An 18398-nucleotide genomic window follows, 5' to 3' on the forward strand; every position below is an offset into this window, starting at 1 on the left:
ACGCTGCGCCTCATGTATTCCTCAAAAACACATGAAATCCAATAGTAAAGTTGTATGTGTGTGTGTGTAAGTGTGTGTGCGCTAACCTCCAGTTCCCCCGCCGTGTCCCACCTCCTCAGCGGCAGACCAATGAGCGCGCAGTACGGCCAGCGGAGCCAGAGCGCAGCCGGAGCGCAGCCGAAGCGCAGCGGCACAGAGACGGTGGGGGAGGGTCACGTGTGTACACAGCGTAGGGCAGAGCAGCAGCGGTAGTAAAGTGTGCATCAGACGGACTGCCCCTTTCCAGAACAAGCCTCGTCTGAAAAGTTGATTGGGGAGGACTGTACGGGACTAAAATGCAGTAAAACGACACTTTTGGCCGCTTTTAGGCTTTACGAGGGCGGAGAGAGTGCGAGCGCGTATTTTTGGACGTGTTTGTCAAATGAAACGATTGAGAAACACCAATGGAAACGCTACATCCAAACCAAATGCCTCCGTAGGTCTGTCACAGAGCCAGAGCTATACGTTTCTGGTAAGTTTACTCAAAATCTGCTCTGTTTCTTGCTATTCTTTCCCTTCAGATGCGCCTTGTAAATGATTTAGAGGAGTAGTAGTCTTGTTGGAGTAAGCTAGTGTGAGCCGCTTTGGTTTTGGCAACAATAGCCGTGGAAATGGTCGTATAATGGTAGAACCGTGACAGCTATCCACGCTTTGATCTGCTCAGTCAAGTGTGATGGAAAGACACAAGGTCTGCACAAAAATAAAGGGACCACGATATGGGTTCATTATGTCTGTGTGCTCAGCTGCAGTCTCATTCAAAAAACAGCAGGATTGTCACTGGAAAAAATAACCATGTTTCTCACAGTTTCAAACAGGTTAAAGTTGTATCAGCAGTAAATATGGGCTATACAGAGAAAGGTCATGAGATGAATTGTGCACTGTCTGCATTAAAATCCTATAGGAGACTCCCCTGTTGTGCAAATGCATAGTTTTGCTGACTTAACATTCTCTTCACAGCCACACACGCACTCTTCATCACAGTGAACTTGGAATATGAGTTTATGTGCATTCATAATTAAACAATCTTGTCACATAGGTATTGTTATTGTGAAGTCTTTGGCGTATGCTAGGCCTGTTACAATATTAAAATTTGAAATGAGATATACAGGTGAAGAAAATATACAAGATAAACAATAACACTGAATCTCATTTATGCCACTGATATGAAAACAATTTTAAAAACATGATCTGCAATAAATAAAAAGCAGAGTGAAACACTTTAGCAACTAGTCTGTGTCCATAATAAGTCATACAAGTTATTTATTCAACTCTTTACAGCTCAAATTTTATCTTGGTATAGAAAAATACCAAAAAGTACAAAGCAGAAGTCCCCACGTTAAATATAAAAACTATTGTTCCTTCTAACATACTGAACGATAAGTCCATATAGTGATCATCATGACAGGTCTATAGGACAATAAATAAGCAGTTCTTGGTTGTGTCCTTTTAAAAATCTATCATTAAAATTATAGCTCACAATGACATTAATTGCATATTTCGCCACACTTAACCCACTAGTATTGAAACCACATTTTGACAAGAGCATCGTCGTCGGGCTGTGATAAATCGTTTCACATGTTCAGCATATGTGTACAGATATTTGAGTAGTAAATGTCACTGGAAATTGTCTCTTGTTAGTGAAATTTGAAGCATGATGTATTACTAAACTAAACTAAACTAAACTAAATATAGATGATAAATTGACACCAAACCATAGCCCTGAATTATTCCCAAAAAAACCTAAAATGAGTCATAAACGTTCATAGTTAATCATTCTACAGCTCAAATCTGATAATTGTTCTGAAAAATAACCAAAAATTTCCCACTAGTACAAAGAAAAAGTATCCATGATAAATACTACCACAAATGTATTATCGTGACAAGCCTACATATGTGTACAGATTTTTGGACAATAATGTCATTGGAAATCGTTTCTTGGTTCTAAAAGTTGTTGCATGGTTGAAGTGAAGCTTGAGGCTCTGCTCTTATCATCGCTGGGTCCATGTGAGTGGTGTGGACATGGGCGTGTGTGGTTGGGCTTAATGGATGTAAGCTGGCTTTGTGCTGGCCACAAAATGAACTCTGACTATTGGGTCTAGCTCTGACAGTTCAGTGCAGAGGCGGAGACAGAGACCGGACAGACCTGACCTAAACGTGACCAGGTAATGAGGTAAAACTGTAAACATGACACTGTCTATCCTGTACATTGTAAGTGCATTAAGAGCTTTGTGCAGTGGATATTATAGGGACACTCGACGGACATATATAGAAATAAGCAGACACTGTAAGTACACAGTCAAGTTCTAATAGCGAAAGTCTGTATCAAAATCATCAAAACAATTTAAGGCAAGGCAGGTTTATTTGTATAGCCCAATTTGTACACAAAGTAATACAAAGTGCTTTACAGAATAAGAAAGACATTACAAATCATAGTATAAACAAATCAAAACATAAACAATCATCATAAAATTAACATTAAAACAGAAGAGTGCAGCATTAAAACCTTTCATTCATATGCACAGATAAACAGAAACTGTTTTGAAATAATGTGTTGAACTGAAGTTGAACAATTAAACAAAGCTTAAGTCACAAACTTAACTTGCTTTGCCTAAAATGTTACACAATACGGTATTAATATGTATGTATATGTATCTGTCTTGCATTTTTTTCCTATTATAGGTGTTTTTATTAGTTCAAAATGCACTGAAAAAAAGCACATTCATACTGTGAGCCTGAGCATCTCTCCACAGGCCTGACCTGTCACTTAACTCTGCTTTGCTTGTCACCATGGAGATTGATTAGTTAAATGCCATACTGTGGAACATTCGAGGCAAAGCAATAAAATTTCTCTGGAGACAAAAGCCGCAAGCCCTCCAACAGAAAAGTTAAATAGTGCACCTTTTCTTTTAATGAATTCAGTTTCTAGGGCAGCAGTATTTTGGGTTTGAGTTAATGTGCTCCAAATAATTAATGGCTGTTATTCTAATCCATGGTGAAAGCTGAATAATTTTAATTTGTTAAATGTCCTGTATTAGTATGCACCAGAAATCACAGCACTTATGAATACTGCTTTCCAGGAATAATGGACTGCCAAGAAAATCACTGGAGGTCTCAACAACAATTTTACAGCTTTATGTTTTAAAAAGTAGGTTAGTCATATTTGCTCTTCGAACTTGCTATAGATTCTATACAATACCAACATTTTTAGAAATGTATACATTTGAAAAGCTTTGAACCATCTTGACTCTAGTTTTATTCAGTAAAAGTTTGTGCAAAATTATATGTTTGACAAAGACGATAAAGAAAATGAAAGGTTCCATAAAAGCCCTTTGATTTTGACACCTGCGAGTGTGAGACAATGAATGGGTGCCAGACCTTTGGGGATTTCCCGTGGAAGCTGCTAGAAGATTTATCAAAGAAAATGTTACAGTAAAATGCTTTGTTTCAAAATTGAACTGGTAAAACTGGTTGTGGTGGACCTCCCTGTTATAGACTGGCTTTACTCACTTTACTGTCATGGTGACGCAAGGTCTATGAAAAAACTATGAAAGCATACAATAGTTATGGTAATTATGAACATTGCATTGGCACTATGGTGACATAGGGATACTCTATCAGTTTATTTTGTCTTGGTCTTGGTGGTAAAGGTGGCCAGATCAAAGACTAAAGATACAAACTTCTGATCATATCTGTTATGGTCAAATTTTATAACAGTTTAAAAGTAAATCATGAAATAATAACGATTTAGTGTGCTGTGATGATCTCTGCCATTTGGAAATCCATGCTGAATACAAACATAAACTTGTAAATGAGTACATTTTATTTTCCACCAAGAAGATTCTGTAAAATCAGCTGTTTCTGAAATTGCTGTATCTGAGCGTTGCCATCACTTGGGAGTTTCATGCAAATACTAACAATGTGCCAAAGATTTAATTACATAATACTAATTACATGGGCTTAAATGTGCAGTGTGTAAATTTGTCATGGATATTTTATAGTTTTGCCCAGAATGTTCCACAGTATGGCATTAAAGTCATTTATCTCAGTCAGTTAAATTTTTTATTGTAAGTAAGTAAGTTTTTATTTATATAACTCTATTCACAGACATATATCACAAAGGCGCTTTACAGAGCATTATTCATTCACTCCATACCATGTGGGGGTAACCTGCTATTGTAGCCACAACTGAAGGAAGTGCACCTGCCAATCTGCACCATCAGCCCCTCCGACCACCACCATCACTCACGCACACACCAATTTCATACTTTCATTATTGCTCAGAGATACCTTGAAAAGTATGCGTTTGTTTTGTGAGTGGGCTTGCCTCTGAGGCTCCACAGATCTGAACAGTAACTTGGCTGGTGGTGTCATATTTGTTTTCTATGGAGATGGATAAGTTGCCTTACTGTGGGACATTTTGAGGAAGACAAGTAGATTTCACCAGAAAACTTACACAGTGCACCTTTTAAATACTCATTTCCTTTTTTTTTGCTATTTGAAATGAGGCAACTCCTTTTGGTTTCCTCCTAAATGAATGAGATCCAGTAATGGGAAGGCCACACGCTTCTGCAGAATCATAACAAGACTGACTCATGCAATGTTGTTTGCATTTCAGCTGTAGTACTTCTGCTTGGGTACGTGAGGGGGGTCTTGTGACATCACTGGGTACATTCTCAGAAAAGGCAGTAAATTCCAGTAAGGATATACGAGGGGTGTGGGCTGCAGTTCTATGTCACTCTACTCCCATCAGCGCATACATCAGGCAGATCTGAATTCACAACTCTCGGACGCCAAGCACATGTGCGTCACTCAAAATACAAGATGGTGTTTTTCTGGCGAGGCTGGAGCATGCTGTAACAGGGCCTCCCTCCCTCTGGGAATATTTCACTTAACCACGTTTGACATTGAGTAGTGCACAAAAGTTCACATAGGGCTTAATCACATATACACAACTGCAGACCGGGACATGTGCAAGAAGAGTGCGATTTTTGCTTAGTTTTCTGACAGCTCAATCTGTGTATTCTGTGTTAACTCCAAATGTGGGATCAATTTGAAGGCCATACATTAAGTTTATGGATCTTCCCAGTCTAAACAGTGTTCACTTGTTTAGTCCAAAGTTTGATTGGAAAGTGAAAGTTGCCAAACATGAATTGAATACCTCAAAATAAAGATAGTTGTACTGCTGTGTATCTATGCTATTATTCCAAAACATGCATCAGCATTCAGACTGTTTAGCCTAAAACTCAATAGAAAGGTCAAGGTGAAGCGAAACTGGTTTCACTGCCTAAAACAATGTGAAGGCAAAAGAAGAAATTTAAATATACTTAAATTTAAAGGTTCACTGTGTAACTTTTCTGGTGGGTGATGCAATAATATTGGTGATATCGCAATATCACAATATCAAAATTGCCTCGATATCACCATGGTCTCTTTTCGGTATTAAAAGTAATGTATTTGTGCACAAAATAATATAATTTTGAGTTCATGTGAGCGGACAAAAGCTAACTACATATACCATGATCCTTACACCCCCCTGTGCTGCCTGGTAATGAGGCATTACCCACACTGGCAGTGATTTACGGTCACAGAATGCTGTTTTTTATTTTTATTTATATGTATATACATTAACTTAGTTTCATAAAGTGTACAATTCAAGGGGACTTTCCAGCTTGGGGACCTTCCAGCCAGGGGGACTTTCCAGCTGATTTCCCTAGCGGGTGACGTGGCGCATGGATCATGGTATCCACTGACACAAACTCAAAAGCATTGTTTTACATGAAAATATATGCAGTTTTAGACTGAAAAGAGACCACGACAATATGAAGCAATTCTGATACAGCGATATCGCTAATATCATTAAGTCTCTACTGAAGATGTGACTGTGTTGCAAATATAGTAATTATTTGACCTGATTGTTAGGAACATTTAAATTGTGCCCCGTTATTGTTATAGTTGCTGATTTTGCAAGTTATAAGTAATTTTGGGAAGGTTTTTATTATGCCAGATGTTAGACTACTTTGTTATTTAGAGACAGCGTCATTCAGAGGAAGGTCATATGCAGTCTGAGTTGGATTGGATTATGTTCAGAAAAAAGATCTGCTATGTTAGTTGTTTTGGAGTCTGATAGTCATTGTCCCGAGGTTACTTGTCACACAGCTGTGTCTGGGTGTAGCAAAACCTGATATAAGAAGATGTATGTTTTTTTCTGGTGTTTAGAAATTAACTTGCATGTGTAGATTCTCATTTTACATTTTGTTCAGTGGGAAACACAATACTGATCTTATCTTAATAGAAACTTGTCAATTGAATTCCTTTTCAAAATTGCAGATCTCCTGTTGGCTCCACCTCTTCACAGCAGGCTTTTACTGAAGAAAGCTATATTGTTTTTGTTCTGTTGTTTTTTTTTTAAAGATGGCTATGCAGCATTTTTAATGTGTGTATGTCCTTATTTTATTTTCAGTTAATCTTAAAAAGTAATTAAAAAAATTTAACTCTTAGGCTTCAAATGCAAGACAACACAGGATTGATGCATAACAATGATGGGAAACCATTTTAACATGGTTCAAAGCTCAGAAATGTTGATTTTGCGTAATGTCTTCTTTAAGTTAGATGTTGTTAGAGAGAGGGCTGCATTAGGAGTCCATTCAAACAAAGTACTCTCTGCATGTCTGTTATTTTCTTGTCTTTTCTAATCACGTTGTCAAGGTGTACTTTAGTTCAATGACTGTGAATTACAGTCCATCTCCAACACCATTACGTGACACTTTGACACACTAAAATTACCTCACTGTAATGAAACCCATTTTACAAGATGTCCAAGGTGCTCACTTGCCCAAATCACTTACAACACAACACAGTGCAAATGAGGCAGTGTCTTTTTATGCTAAAGCTGAAATGGTGCGTGCTGACTGAAGAGAAGACTTTTTCTGTCACCTCTTGTTTTTTCTTTAGCTGAGAAAAAAAAAGACCATTTCGTTATCACAGTCTGCTGGCTTGTACAATGCGCAAAACTCAAGCACTGTGTTTTTCGTGAACAACATCGAGGCTGATTGTTCTCACAGTGGACTGACAGAGGAAGGGACTGGCTCTAGCTGTTCAAAGATAGACCATAAGAAGGTCGATTAAAGTCTGTATTGTCTAACTTGTATAACTGTATTGTATAACTGATTGTTATAATTAACAGTCCTATATTACACAAAATTGACTCTTATGAGCTTTTAGCCATGTTGTAATGTTGTTTCCTCATCAAAAACATACCTGGAGTTGTGTTTTGTTTCACTTTATTATAAGTCTGTCTACACCTTCAGCTCAAAATGCTCTGTTCAACCCCGTGATGTCATGTAGTGGTAGTTTTCATGTTAACAGCTACCTTTTTACCTTTAGTTATTTCAGTAGAGATTGGAACTTCCAGGGCTGAAACCATCCAAATGATTCCAGTGAGGGTGTATGGAGTTTAAAAACACAGTGGAGCACTTACTGTATGACCACATCACATAACATCACAAGGTGGAAAAGAGTGTTTTCTGTTTGAGAGAAGAACTCTAAATATGCAGGGCTTGTTTGTTAAACACATATGAATAAAACAAAACACAACTCCAGGTATGTTTGTCATTAGGAAACAACATTATAACATAGATCAGAAAATAGTGTAATATGGGCCCTTTAAGCAGTATCTTTCTTGCATCCATGTTTTTTGTTCTTAGTCGTGTCAAAGATGGTGTGAGAGTACTGTGTGATTACTTCCTTTCACCACAGATGTTGCTTCTTGTTGATCCAGTGATTATTATGGGATGTGAAAGAATACAGCTTTTTCCATTATTTGCTGTGCGAATGTGCGTCATTGTCTAGTTTAGGTCTACATCCTCCAAGCACCTGTCCTGTACTGTAAGTGATGAACAATATATCGGTAGGGATGAGACAATAAACAATAATATTGTTAATTATGATAAAAAGGGTAGACAGTAATAATTCATGGGACATTTCATATAATCACAATAACAAAATAAACACTGTTTTCTCTTCTAGATCATTGTTGTTTTCACTTATAACAAATCATAATACTACAACAGTTGTTTAAATATGGAACCCATTCATGATATCAAAATTATAATTATTCATATCCATGACATTTTTTACAGCAACTTTGGTAATTTTTGTGATATAATAGTTTATCGCAATTATTTTGGCCATGATAATCCTGACGATGTGTTGTCCCATGTCTTTATATCAGTGCTAATATCAGTATTGTGGTATAGAAGCATATCAGAAACTATTCACTATTGAAAAATTCACTTTATTTTTTCAAATCTGGTCAGTCATGTGAATAGAGACTTAACATGTAAATCGATTAACGCAAATAAGGGCCTGTATTTTTGTACAATCAATATAAAAAGTACAACAAATTATATTATTTTGTCAACTTTCCCCAACTTTAATTTTGGAGGTCTTGCTGTAAATTTAAAAACTTATCGGCGATGACAAGATCAGATTACTGTATTGGCTAGTTTATGCTGTACAGTTAGAAAATATATGCTTAGCTAAATTTTATCTTTCAGAAGTAATCTTTACATTGCCTTTTAAAGTGGTCGATGAAAGCTTCAGGAAAACAAAACATGGGACGTTCTTGAGGACATTTTCTTTGTTATGAAACATGGGGGATTTTCTTCTTTCTCAAACATCTCCAAAGTTTAATAAAAACCATCACTCTTTGGTTCTCTAGAGGTCTCCATTTGGGCTGCTGTGTGCTGGATTCCTCTCAGCCAAAACAGTGACGTGGTTATGGGACCCCAGAGCTGAACACTGAAAACCACCACCATCTGTAGTTGTGTAATAATCTTGGTAATTGTCTCTGTTACTGATCACTGTCAGGTTGTGTCTTAGATTGGAAAGTGCGAAAACTTTCTAGGAAAAAATGACTATTGTATATGTTAAAGATGCACTGTGTAACTTTTTGGCAGGGGGTCGATCACCTGCTTGTTTCTATGGAGATATAACGGCTCTGCCTGGAATGTTCCACTGTGTTTAAACAGCTCTACTTTACCAATTATAGGTGCCCAAATATGCTTAGAAATACATTTTGAGCGGGGTTGCCTCTCCATAGATCTGACTTGTAACTTCTCTGGTTTGGTTTCCATGAAAATAGAAGGGTGTAATGCCATTCTGAAAAACAAGACAATAAAATGCCTGAAAAAAAAAAAAAAAAAAAAACATATGGGGCGGACCCTGCACCAGAAAAGTTACACAATGCATCTGTAATTCACAAGTTGGTCCAAAGCATTTCAAAGTTGCAGCTCACACTAGATATATTTTAAATACTGATCTGCATTGCACAAGTTACTAAAATGTAATGACATCAACCAATCTAAGGTTAACCAAGGATATTTGAGTCACTTATTGACAGATATTGTTTATATATATATATATATATATATATATATATATACACACACACATTTATAAATCCAAAGTCATTTTTCAATAAATTATCATATTAAATTTTTGAGGTACAGAGTGTTCCCCAATTGAATGTATTCATAAAATGTGTTTGTTTGTAGGCTTTTGAGAGTTGCCTGAATTTAACCTCTGAATCAATATTAATGTTTAAACAATGGTAGCTGTGTCCTTATATGACTTTCCAATACTGACTAAGTGTTAACACAGAAACTCAATACTTCACCCACGAACATCTCATTCTTCCTTCCTTCCTGATCACATGATAGTTTAACTGATGAAAATCTTGCTTAGTGTTTTAAGTTATAAAACGTGACTTGACTGCTTTGAAATAGGGCTTAATAGCTGCAGATGGGAGCCCTGTAGTTGAGTTTCTTTAGGTCTTGATTACTGTAGGAAACTGCCTTTGGGTGTCAATGTGGTAATGAAAGGGTGCTAGATAAGCCTTTATAAAGCAGGCGCTAATGAAAGGGGACTAGATACCCACAATGCTATTCTGTCTTTTATAATCAGAGACCCCTCCTCAAGTCTCGTTTGTAGGTGATGAGAGGTAGTGTCAGTGAGTAAGACTATCTATTGAAGCTGCATTATATTGTACAAGAGTTAAATATAATAAGATTTTACATTTTTAAAAATTGCCTGCAATGTGTAGGAATGTAAAATTTAAACCAAAACTACATCAGGACTAAAACAATCAGGACTTAATCTTGTATCAGGACTCACTAAACCTGTTTTATGCAACATTTTGAGGACTTTTCCCATTCAAAATATATAGTAGTTTAAAATTGTTAATCGCTACAGCAACAGTCCTAATTTCTCATCATTATGAAACCAATGGATACTAGTTCCAGCATAAATCTACTTTGAAGCCTAGTCTCTAAACATGACAAAACCAGTGCTATTTTATTATAAAACTTTGGTCTGTCCATTTTGGGTTTCTAATTGGGCAATTATTTTGACAGCCTCCCCCTTAAACCCACAAACACATTAGCAAACAACAAAAGACTAGATAATCTTAGTGGGACCATTAGCTAATTATGTCCTGTCCGTAAAGCTCTGGTTTAGTGAATGAGTCACCGGCTGCTTGTTGTTGTAGGGTATGTTTACAAAAGGGCCAGACCGCCGTTCCTGTCCTGGACTAGACAGCGTTTTTTTGTAAAGGAGTAACCCTACACTTTTCTTCCTCTACTATACTGCGCCATTACAGCCAATCAGAATGCGGCGTGGGTGGGGCTAAGTCCAAGGGCTTGTGTGTGCATCTGTGTGTGTGTGTGTGTGTGTGTCTCAGGGCTTAGAGCCAAAACAGCCTCTCTGTAGTGGAGGAGAGTTACATAAGTGAATGGAAGAATGTTTCCCCTGCTTCTTTGGGATTGTTGCTCACCTTCTGTCTAATACGATTTATCTGAATGTGAAGAATATACCAAAAATGTACCTGTTATTATAATAATGCTTTTTAGTAGGCCTAAGTGTTTGTGTTTTCTGTACTTGTTTTAGAATGTATGTGAATTTTATAATGTGATAGATTTTTGTGTGAAAATAAGGCTTTGGAAAACTATATTCGTGATAAAAAATTTTGTTGTAGTTCTTCACATTTAAAACTCATAGGTTAACTAATATAAGAGTAACATGCATTTTAGAACATGCTTGTAGAGGTCGAAATAGTAGTTAAATTTACAGCCAATAAGACGTTATATTTTGTTTGCAGAAGATATTATGTTAATGTCATGGCATTCTTTTCCAGTCCATTCACTTAAATTCACAAAAATTATCCCAAATGAGGAATTCAGTTTGTAGTTCTCTGGTCATGATAGAAATATAAACATCCAACATAAACTAAATTAGGAGAAAGTATAGGATTAACTTAAAGGTCCTCTTATGAGCTTTAAGCCACATTAGAATAATATTACCTCATCAAAATATGCAGACTATGAAACAAAATACAGCTCCAGATATGTTTGTGATGAGGAAATGTTATAGCATGGATCATAATATAGCATAATATAGACCCTTTGAATAATTATAATCAACCTTATTCAGTCAGGGTTGAGGTTAGGGTTAGAGTTCAGGCTAAGCTGCCAATCACTCATCATATGTTTTCATGTTGCTTTCACCGACCTTTCCTAAACTTTGACCTCACCTTGCTCTCTTCATTCTCATATCCCTCCATAAATCTGTCTATCATCACATTCCCAAGTGTCTGTAACCGGAACAGAAAGGCAGAGCTACGCCGAGTGTCTGCTCAGATGAGAGCAGCTCTTATCGGGCAGGTCAGTCATGTGGAAAGCCCTGACCGTGGCCTTCGTACTGGAGGTGCTAATGAAAGAAGACAACTACCCACAATGCTGTTCTCTAAATGTCTTTAATAATCAGCAGGCCTCTCTGTAAGACGTTAGAAAAATACAGTTTCAAGGTTACAGTAAAAAAGTGTCTGAAAACACCAGATGTAATCAAATAGTGCAAACCAAGGACTAAGCTAGGACTGTGTGGGTTGAGAAGTAATTAAATACATGTACTGAAAATATGTATGTTTTTTTTATATATATATTCTGGTATGGTTGCTCTTTTACTTAGTAGTAATAAAACAATTTAGATTTTGACGGCATCATTATGAAAAATAGAAAACAGGCTCCTGTTGAGATTACAGGTGCAATTGTCCATTCTCTAATTCTCAGTGATAAATAAAAACTTACACATTGCAATAACCACAAAATTTTTTTTACATAATATAATGTAACGTAATGTGAAAGTATTCAGAATACAGTAGTCTACTGGACCATGTAACTCAAAATATATCATAAAGCAGGTATTCAATAAATGTTTTTTGGAACGGTTTCTTCCCAATGCTGACTATAGTTGGACCTAAAATCAACTTGAAAACCAGAGGTGCAAGTTTCAACCACGTCATGCAGTACAATAATAACAAAAGTAGGAGATGAGGAGGAGAAAGGACTTGCTCAGGCATCACAACAAACGCGCTCTTGTTCTTTAAAGGGCCTCATTTGCTTGGGACAGTGTGGCTCTAGTCCTGGGGTTGAGGGCTGAGCCAGCAAATGGAGCTGAAATGAATTGTGAGGTGTTCGCATTCAGCCAGTGAGAGGCAGTGAAGTGAAATTAACAGAGTTACCCGGGGATAATGGCCCGGCCGTGTCTGACGTGACTGCCCACTCCACACTGCACTGAGGAAGGGCTATTTCAGTAAACACCATTACGACACATTATATCACTGATGTTCGGCTCGTTTGGCAGTAACGGGAAAAATGGCCTCATCTTTGGATGAATTTTAGTACAAAGAAAATGTACACTTGTGTTGTTTGATTCAAAGTGAATATGAGTATTAAACAGTCCCTTATGTGTGTTGCAGTTGGCGTGCTGAGGAGCGTGTTTCAGAGCCCGCGATGTGGATGTGCTTGGTTTACAATGAGACAGACTCCAGTGTGGACCAGCAGCTGTGCCAGGACCTCGGCCTCCTCCTCTCCATTCTCTCCCTCTTCTACCTCCTGGTGTGCTTCCCCCTGGGGCTGTGCTACAATGTGCTGCTGGTAGTGGTGAACCTGTCCAATAAGGTCTCCATGACGATGCCGGATGTTTACTTCGTCAACATGGCCATCGCAGGGCTGGTGCTCAACGTGGTCTCTCCAGTGGAGCTGCTGAGCTCCAGCTTCAGTCGCTGGTTTGTTTGGGACTTCAATAACGAGGTGTACATCACTCTACTGATCCTGTTCAACATCTCCTCACTGGTCATCATGTACTCAACCACACTGCTCAGTCTGGACTACTACATAGAGCGGGCGCTGCCTCGGACATACATGTCCAGTGTCTACAACACGAAACACGTGTGTGGATTCATTTGGGGCGGGGCTGTGCTCACCAGCTTCTCCTCTCTGCTCTTCTACGTCTGCAACCATGTCTCCACCAAGATGATCGAGTGCTCCAAAATGCAGAACAAGGAGGCAGCGGATGCTATCATGATGTTTATTGGTTACGTGGTCCCAGCTGTGGCAGTGCTTTATGCTTTTGTGCTCATTTTACGGATTCGTAAAGAGTCCACTCCTCTGGACCAGGACTCTGCTCGTCTGGACCCTTCTATCCACAGACTGCTGCTGGCCTCTGTGTGTGTGCAGTTTGTGCTGTGGACCCCGTACTACATGACTCTCTTAGTGCACACTATAGCAGGAAGCCCAGGCTCCTTCAGTAACAGACACAACTATCCCACCTATCACTTCCTCAGATGTGTGGCCAAGCTGCTGGCCTTCTCCAGCAGTTTTGCCATGCCTCTCATGTACCGACAAATGAATAAAAACTTCTCCAACAAGCTCCAGAGGCTGCTGCGGAGACTGCACTGCTCCGACCAGTCATGTCCACATGAACGCTCTGCGGTGCAGCAGGTGGTGACGTGAGCTCACCCACTGGGAGACCCTCTGACCCCAGCAGCACTTATCTTTGCTCCAGAGCCGCAGTCCATTGGACCCCTGCCAGCCTGTAGAGCCCAGCTCTGGGCTGTGTTACAGCGACAGCGACTGTGGAATTTCCTGTCACCTTTAAGAGCTCCATGTGATCAGTGCAGCTCTGAGGACACAAGCTAAACCACTAAGTGCTATTATGTTTGTTACCAACTAAAGCTAAACACACTAGGGCTCTAGTTTGAGGGCATTAGGTACAAACCGCAGCTAACCATGAAGGAACATGCTTTTAACCAGGACTCCCTATCAGAGTATCAGCTTACTGGTGAAGGCATGTCTAATGTATACCATTTAGGTTTGCATGTTTACTAGAGCATGGCCACCAGGCACTGTTGCAACTACAGGATTATTATGAATACTTGAAGAATGAAGTTCATAATCGCATAAATAAATATAAAAAGTAAATTTCATATGCTTGATTTTTAAATCATTTGAGAAAAAGTCCCCTCAAACTAGATACCTGTATCACTTGAATAAACATTTTGGTGTATTCATGTTTTGATGATAACCTGTGTTTAAATTAATACATTGACAGTGAGGTTCTATTTTAATGGCCTTTTTTAATTTGTAAATTATGGTAGCTCACCATCACTCATGAACATTCAACAATATTTTCAGTCAGGTTTTCAGCTATAACTGCTATACCTCTTATGGTTTCTGCTGATATTACATGTATTTAAGCTTTTCAGCCATAGTCATTGCTTTTAACTGTGGTGTGGAGTCTATGCTGTGAGAAGAAGAGACACGTTGTACATTCCCCACATAGTAAAAGTGTTTGGGAAGGTTTTGTCCAGTGGAAATATGTCAACCAGCTCAGACACTGTCACAGAGCTTCACTCAAATATGAGAGGATTGCCTTTCAAGTTCCCACCAAAACATAGTAATACTGCACGCTTGTGTAATGGCTGAATTAGAGACTCCTTCTCCAGATTGTTGTCATTAAAGGGCCCATATTATGCTGATCTATGTTACAATGTTGTTCTCTCATCACCAACATACATGGAGTTTTTGCATGGAGTGTTTTCTTTCATTCTCACATTTAACATACAAATCCTGCATATTTAGGCTGAGTTTATTTCTTAAACCGAAAACACTGGTGGTAATACAGGGTGGTAGTGCAATTCTCTGTGTTTTTAAACTCTATACACCTTCATCAGAAACCTTTGAATAATTTCAACCCAGAAATTGCCCATCTCTGCTGAAGTAATGGTGAAAGATGGCACCTAATTTGAAAACATGACTTCACGATATCACAAAGTGGAACAGCATTTTGAGCTGTGGAAATGTATACAGACTAATAGTGAAGGGTTACCCCGACACATGTGAATGAAACAAAACACCTCCACATGTTTTGAGGAGGTAACATTATAACATGACTTAAAGCACACATTTTACATAAGAAAAAGAAGTGTAACTTGAACTATGCATGTTTCTTGGGATTGGCTGTCTCATTTACATTTAAAGCTTTAGCCCAGTTTATTTTGTCTGTATCAATTTAATACATTTTTAACAGTGACCCCTTTGTATTTTTGTTTAAACATCTGTCATATCCTACTGTATTTGCTGCTCCAGAAATCAGTGCATTTGAGGCAGTTAATCATTACTTGGTGCCAGCTCAAAGTCCTGGTATTTGTTTAGGATTTGAATGCAAACAGTGGCAGCGGGTCAAACATTAGATGAGGGAAATGACGCTATTTGATCATATAAGCTGAAAATCCCACTTCAAATATCTCTCGTATCACTCTATATAGCCACCAGTAAAGTATGCGGCTAAAATGGTAAAAGTGCATTCATGTCAGTTCAGAATATTGTTAAAAAATTGGTTTATTTCAGGCATTTATTGTAACATTTAATAAATTATTCTTTGCATTTTTAAATCTTGATCCTTGCTAAAAATTCAAAATGCATTCTTCATACTGAACTAAATTACTGAAATACCCCATGATTTTTATGGAAATGTTTATGCATGAAATTATAATATTAGTACATACAACACAAATTTGAAGGACAATCACTTAAAACTATGCTAGTGTCTTTATAACCAAGTGGAATATCTCTAAGGTCTAAAGTACACCGAAACTTCCCTTTTAACCTTCTCAGAGTTGTCCATCTTTTATAATTAATTTTTTGGCTGCAGTAATTAAAAGCTTCTCCCACAAATGAACTGCACGATATCCATGACTTACTAATGAAGCCAGATGAAGAAACTTGTACCAAAAACAGCTCGTGTTACTGTCCGTGAATAGAATGGTCTTTTCCATGGGGCCCTACATCCTTCGCCTCTAAGTGGGTTGATAATGACGATGAAATACTGTAAAACTTCCCAGACGCAAGCTATTATTCGAAAACCTCAAGAATCAGACGCACCTTCAGATGTGATGGCTGGGTGCATGTGTGTAAAATACAAAGTAATGTGTATATATTGTATGTGAATAATGGTCCTACAGAGGCCAAGCTCTTTCAAAAAGTACAGTGTTATTTCATGAGAGATATATTTAGATTCTGTAAGTAATCAACTGTCACGTGAGTCAAAGACTGAATAAACAATAAACTAACGTGAAAATCAATGCTGCGACTTCCTTGTTTTTTGTTATGATAATGTTGAATCACAATGAATAATTTTTAAAGGTGCCCTGTGTAAGATTTCTAGTGGGTCTCCATAGAAATGTTATTGCTTTGTCCAGATTGCTCAGTATTAGTAGTAATACAGTATTGAATTTTTGAGCAGTAGGAACACCTGTAATGAATAAATGCTAGATGAAAATGTTTAAAGCCATATGGAACATTTCAGGCAAAGCAATAGCATCTCCATGGAGACAAGCAGGTGGCGAACCCTCCACCTGAAAAGTTGCGAGATGCACCTTTAAGAATGACTGACAAACAGTGATGAAAAGAATACTTTGAAAATGTATTTAGTTACAGAACACTAAATATCAGAATTAAAATATATTTTGTATGCTATTTCAATCAGAGTCCATATATTTTGAATACTCAGAATACTTACATATTATAGTGTAAAAAACATAATAAGTGTTTTGTTTTCTTATGCATTAATTTATCACCAATTAGAGAAGAAAACTCACACATGCACACAAGAGCTGTTTTGTTTATTCTCACTAATAGCGTATGTACATTTCAAAGTCAAAATTGCAAGATGAAGTACTGCCATGTATTCCTTTTAATTTGGGAACGTAACTATATTCTGGATACCACCAAATTAAATAAGTATTTTCGGTACATGTAGTCATTTACTTCCCAACACTGCTGACAAAAAACTGGTCATTCTCACAGTGTTTTAATATACTTTCTGTAGTTGGTATATTTAACCCTATATGTGTTGAAAAACAGATTCCTCCTGCATTCAGATATAACAATGAGCTCTACCTAGACTACCTCACAACTGTATTTCATCACATCTCAACACAGCTTTTATCTGTATATTACCAATTTAGGGGTAAAAATTAAAGAAATATAGGTAGTTACCAGGCTTATACGTTTAATACCACCACACTCTGCTGGTCTAGAAAAATTAACAATAAAGATCTGAAAACCATGAAACATATTGCTTTGTGTATGCTTATTCTTTTGCACCCAGACTAAACCAGAGACACAGGCTATTGTGTGGAGTCTGCTGACATGCATGTTTAATGGATGCCACCATGTTGTGTAGTGGTACATAGGCAGATTGCTTTGCGGCGAAGCCCTGTGACCACGCCATTCAGACTGGGAAAAAATAGCGGCATTCCTCACATTCTGGGGATTGTTTAGTCTTCACTGCTTCTAACAATCCGATATTGTTGTAGTTTCCAGGAAAAACAATGCAGTATGGGCCACATCTGATAATAAAGCTATACGCAGAGATAAACAGCAAGTTCATTTTGTACAGAGTGGAGATGTGGGAGTGAGATTGAGTGGTAAAGACTTTTAATTTGGAGTTTGGTGAAGAAATGTACAGGCAATTCTCCATATGAATTATACAGTATGTAGGCCTACAAACCAACTACACTTAAGGCTACACTTGGGGGTACACTTAAAACCGTGTTGATTCAAAAAGCCATATTAATTTGTCAGTCCAGCTTCCATTAAACCTACCTTTGCATGGTAAAGTATATTAACACTTTGCAGCTGATATCATCAACATGCCTTGGGGGGGGGGTGTGACGTTAACTGTAGGCACTGCTCTGTCTGAAGCTCTGTTACTCAAATTAGACTTTAATCCCAGTTTTGTTTTAACACAATCTCACTGTAAATAACTAAGTTGATTGGAACTACAACAGGTGAGCTAGCAGTTAACTGTTGTAATGAGTAGTTATTTTACTGTCGCAGTAATGTTGTGGTAATGTGGCAATTGCAATAGTTACTGCCATTGTTAGTCATGATAACCGCTCAGTAGTTTATCAAGCAAATGTGGTATTTCTATTTGTTTCATAATACAACCTAACCTTTTTT

The 18398-nt window shown here is 37.8% G+C and overlaps 1 protein-coding gene across 1 annotated transcript; it reads left to right on the plus strand.

The window, feature by feature from the left end:
• Positions 1-253: 253 nt before the first annotated feature.
• gpr146 (G protein-coupled receptor 146) lies at positions 254-16516 on the plus strand. The gene is made up of 2 exons (XM_020932302.2): positions 254-511; positions 12851-16516. Exon 2 carries the CDS (start codon positions 12885-12887, stop codon positions 13884-13886), a length of 1002 nt encoding a protein of 333 aa, XP_020787961.1. The 5' UTR covers positions 254-511; positions 12851-12884; the 3' UTR covers positions 13887-16516.
• Positions 16517-18398: the final 1882 nt, after the last annotated feature.

Source organism: Boleophthalmus pectinirostris, unplaced genomic scaffold (assembly GCF_026225935.1).
Source record: "Boleophthalmus pectinirostris isolate CB_2022bp ecotype Guang Dong unplaced genomic scaffold, ASM2622593v1 HiC_scaffold_17, whole genome shotgun sequence".
Classification (NCBI taxonomy): domain Eukaryota; kingdom Metazoa; phylum Chordata; class Actinopteri; order Gobiiformes; family Gobiidae; genus Boleophthalmus; species Boleophthalmus pectinirostris.

What these genes read in the sequence shown, in the direction of transcription:
- gpr146 (XM_020932302.2), top strand. Translation starts at nt 12,885, where the DNA reads ATGTGGATGTGCTTGGTTTACAATGAGACAGACTCCAGTGTGGACCAG.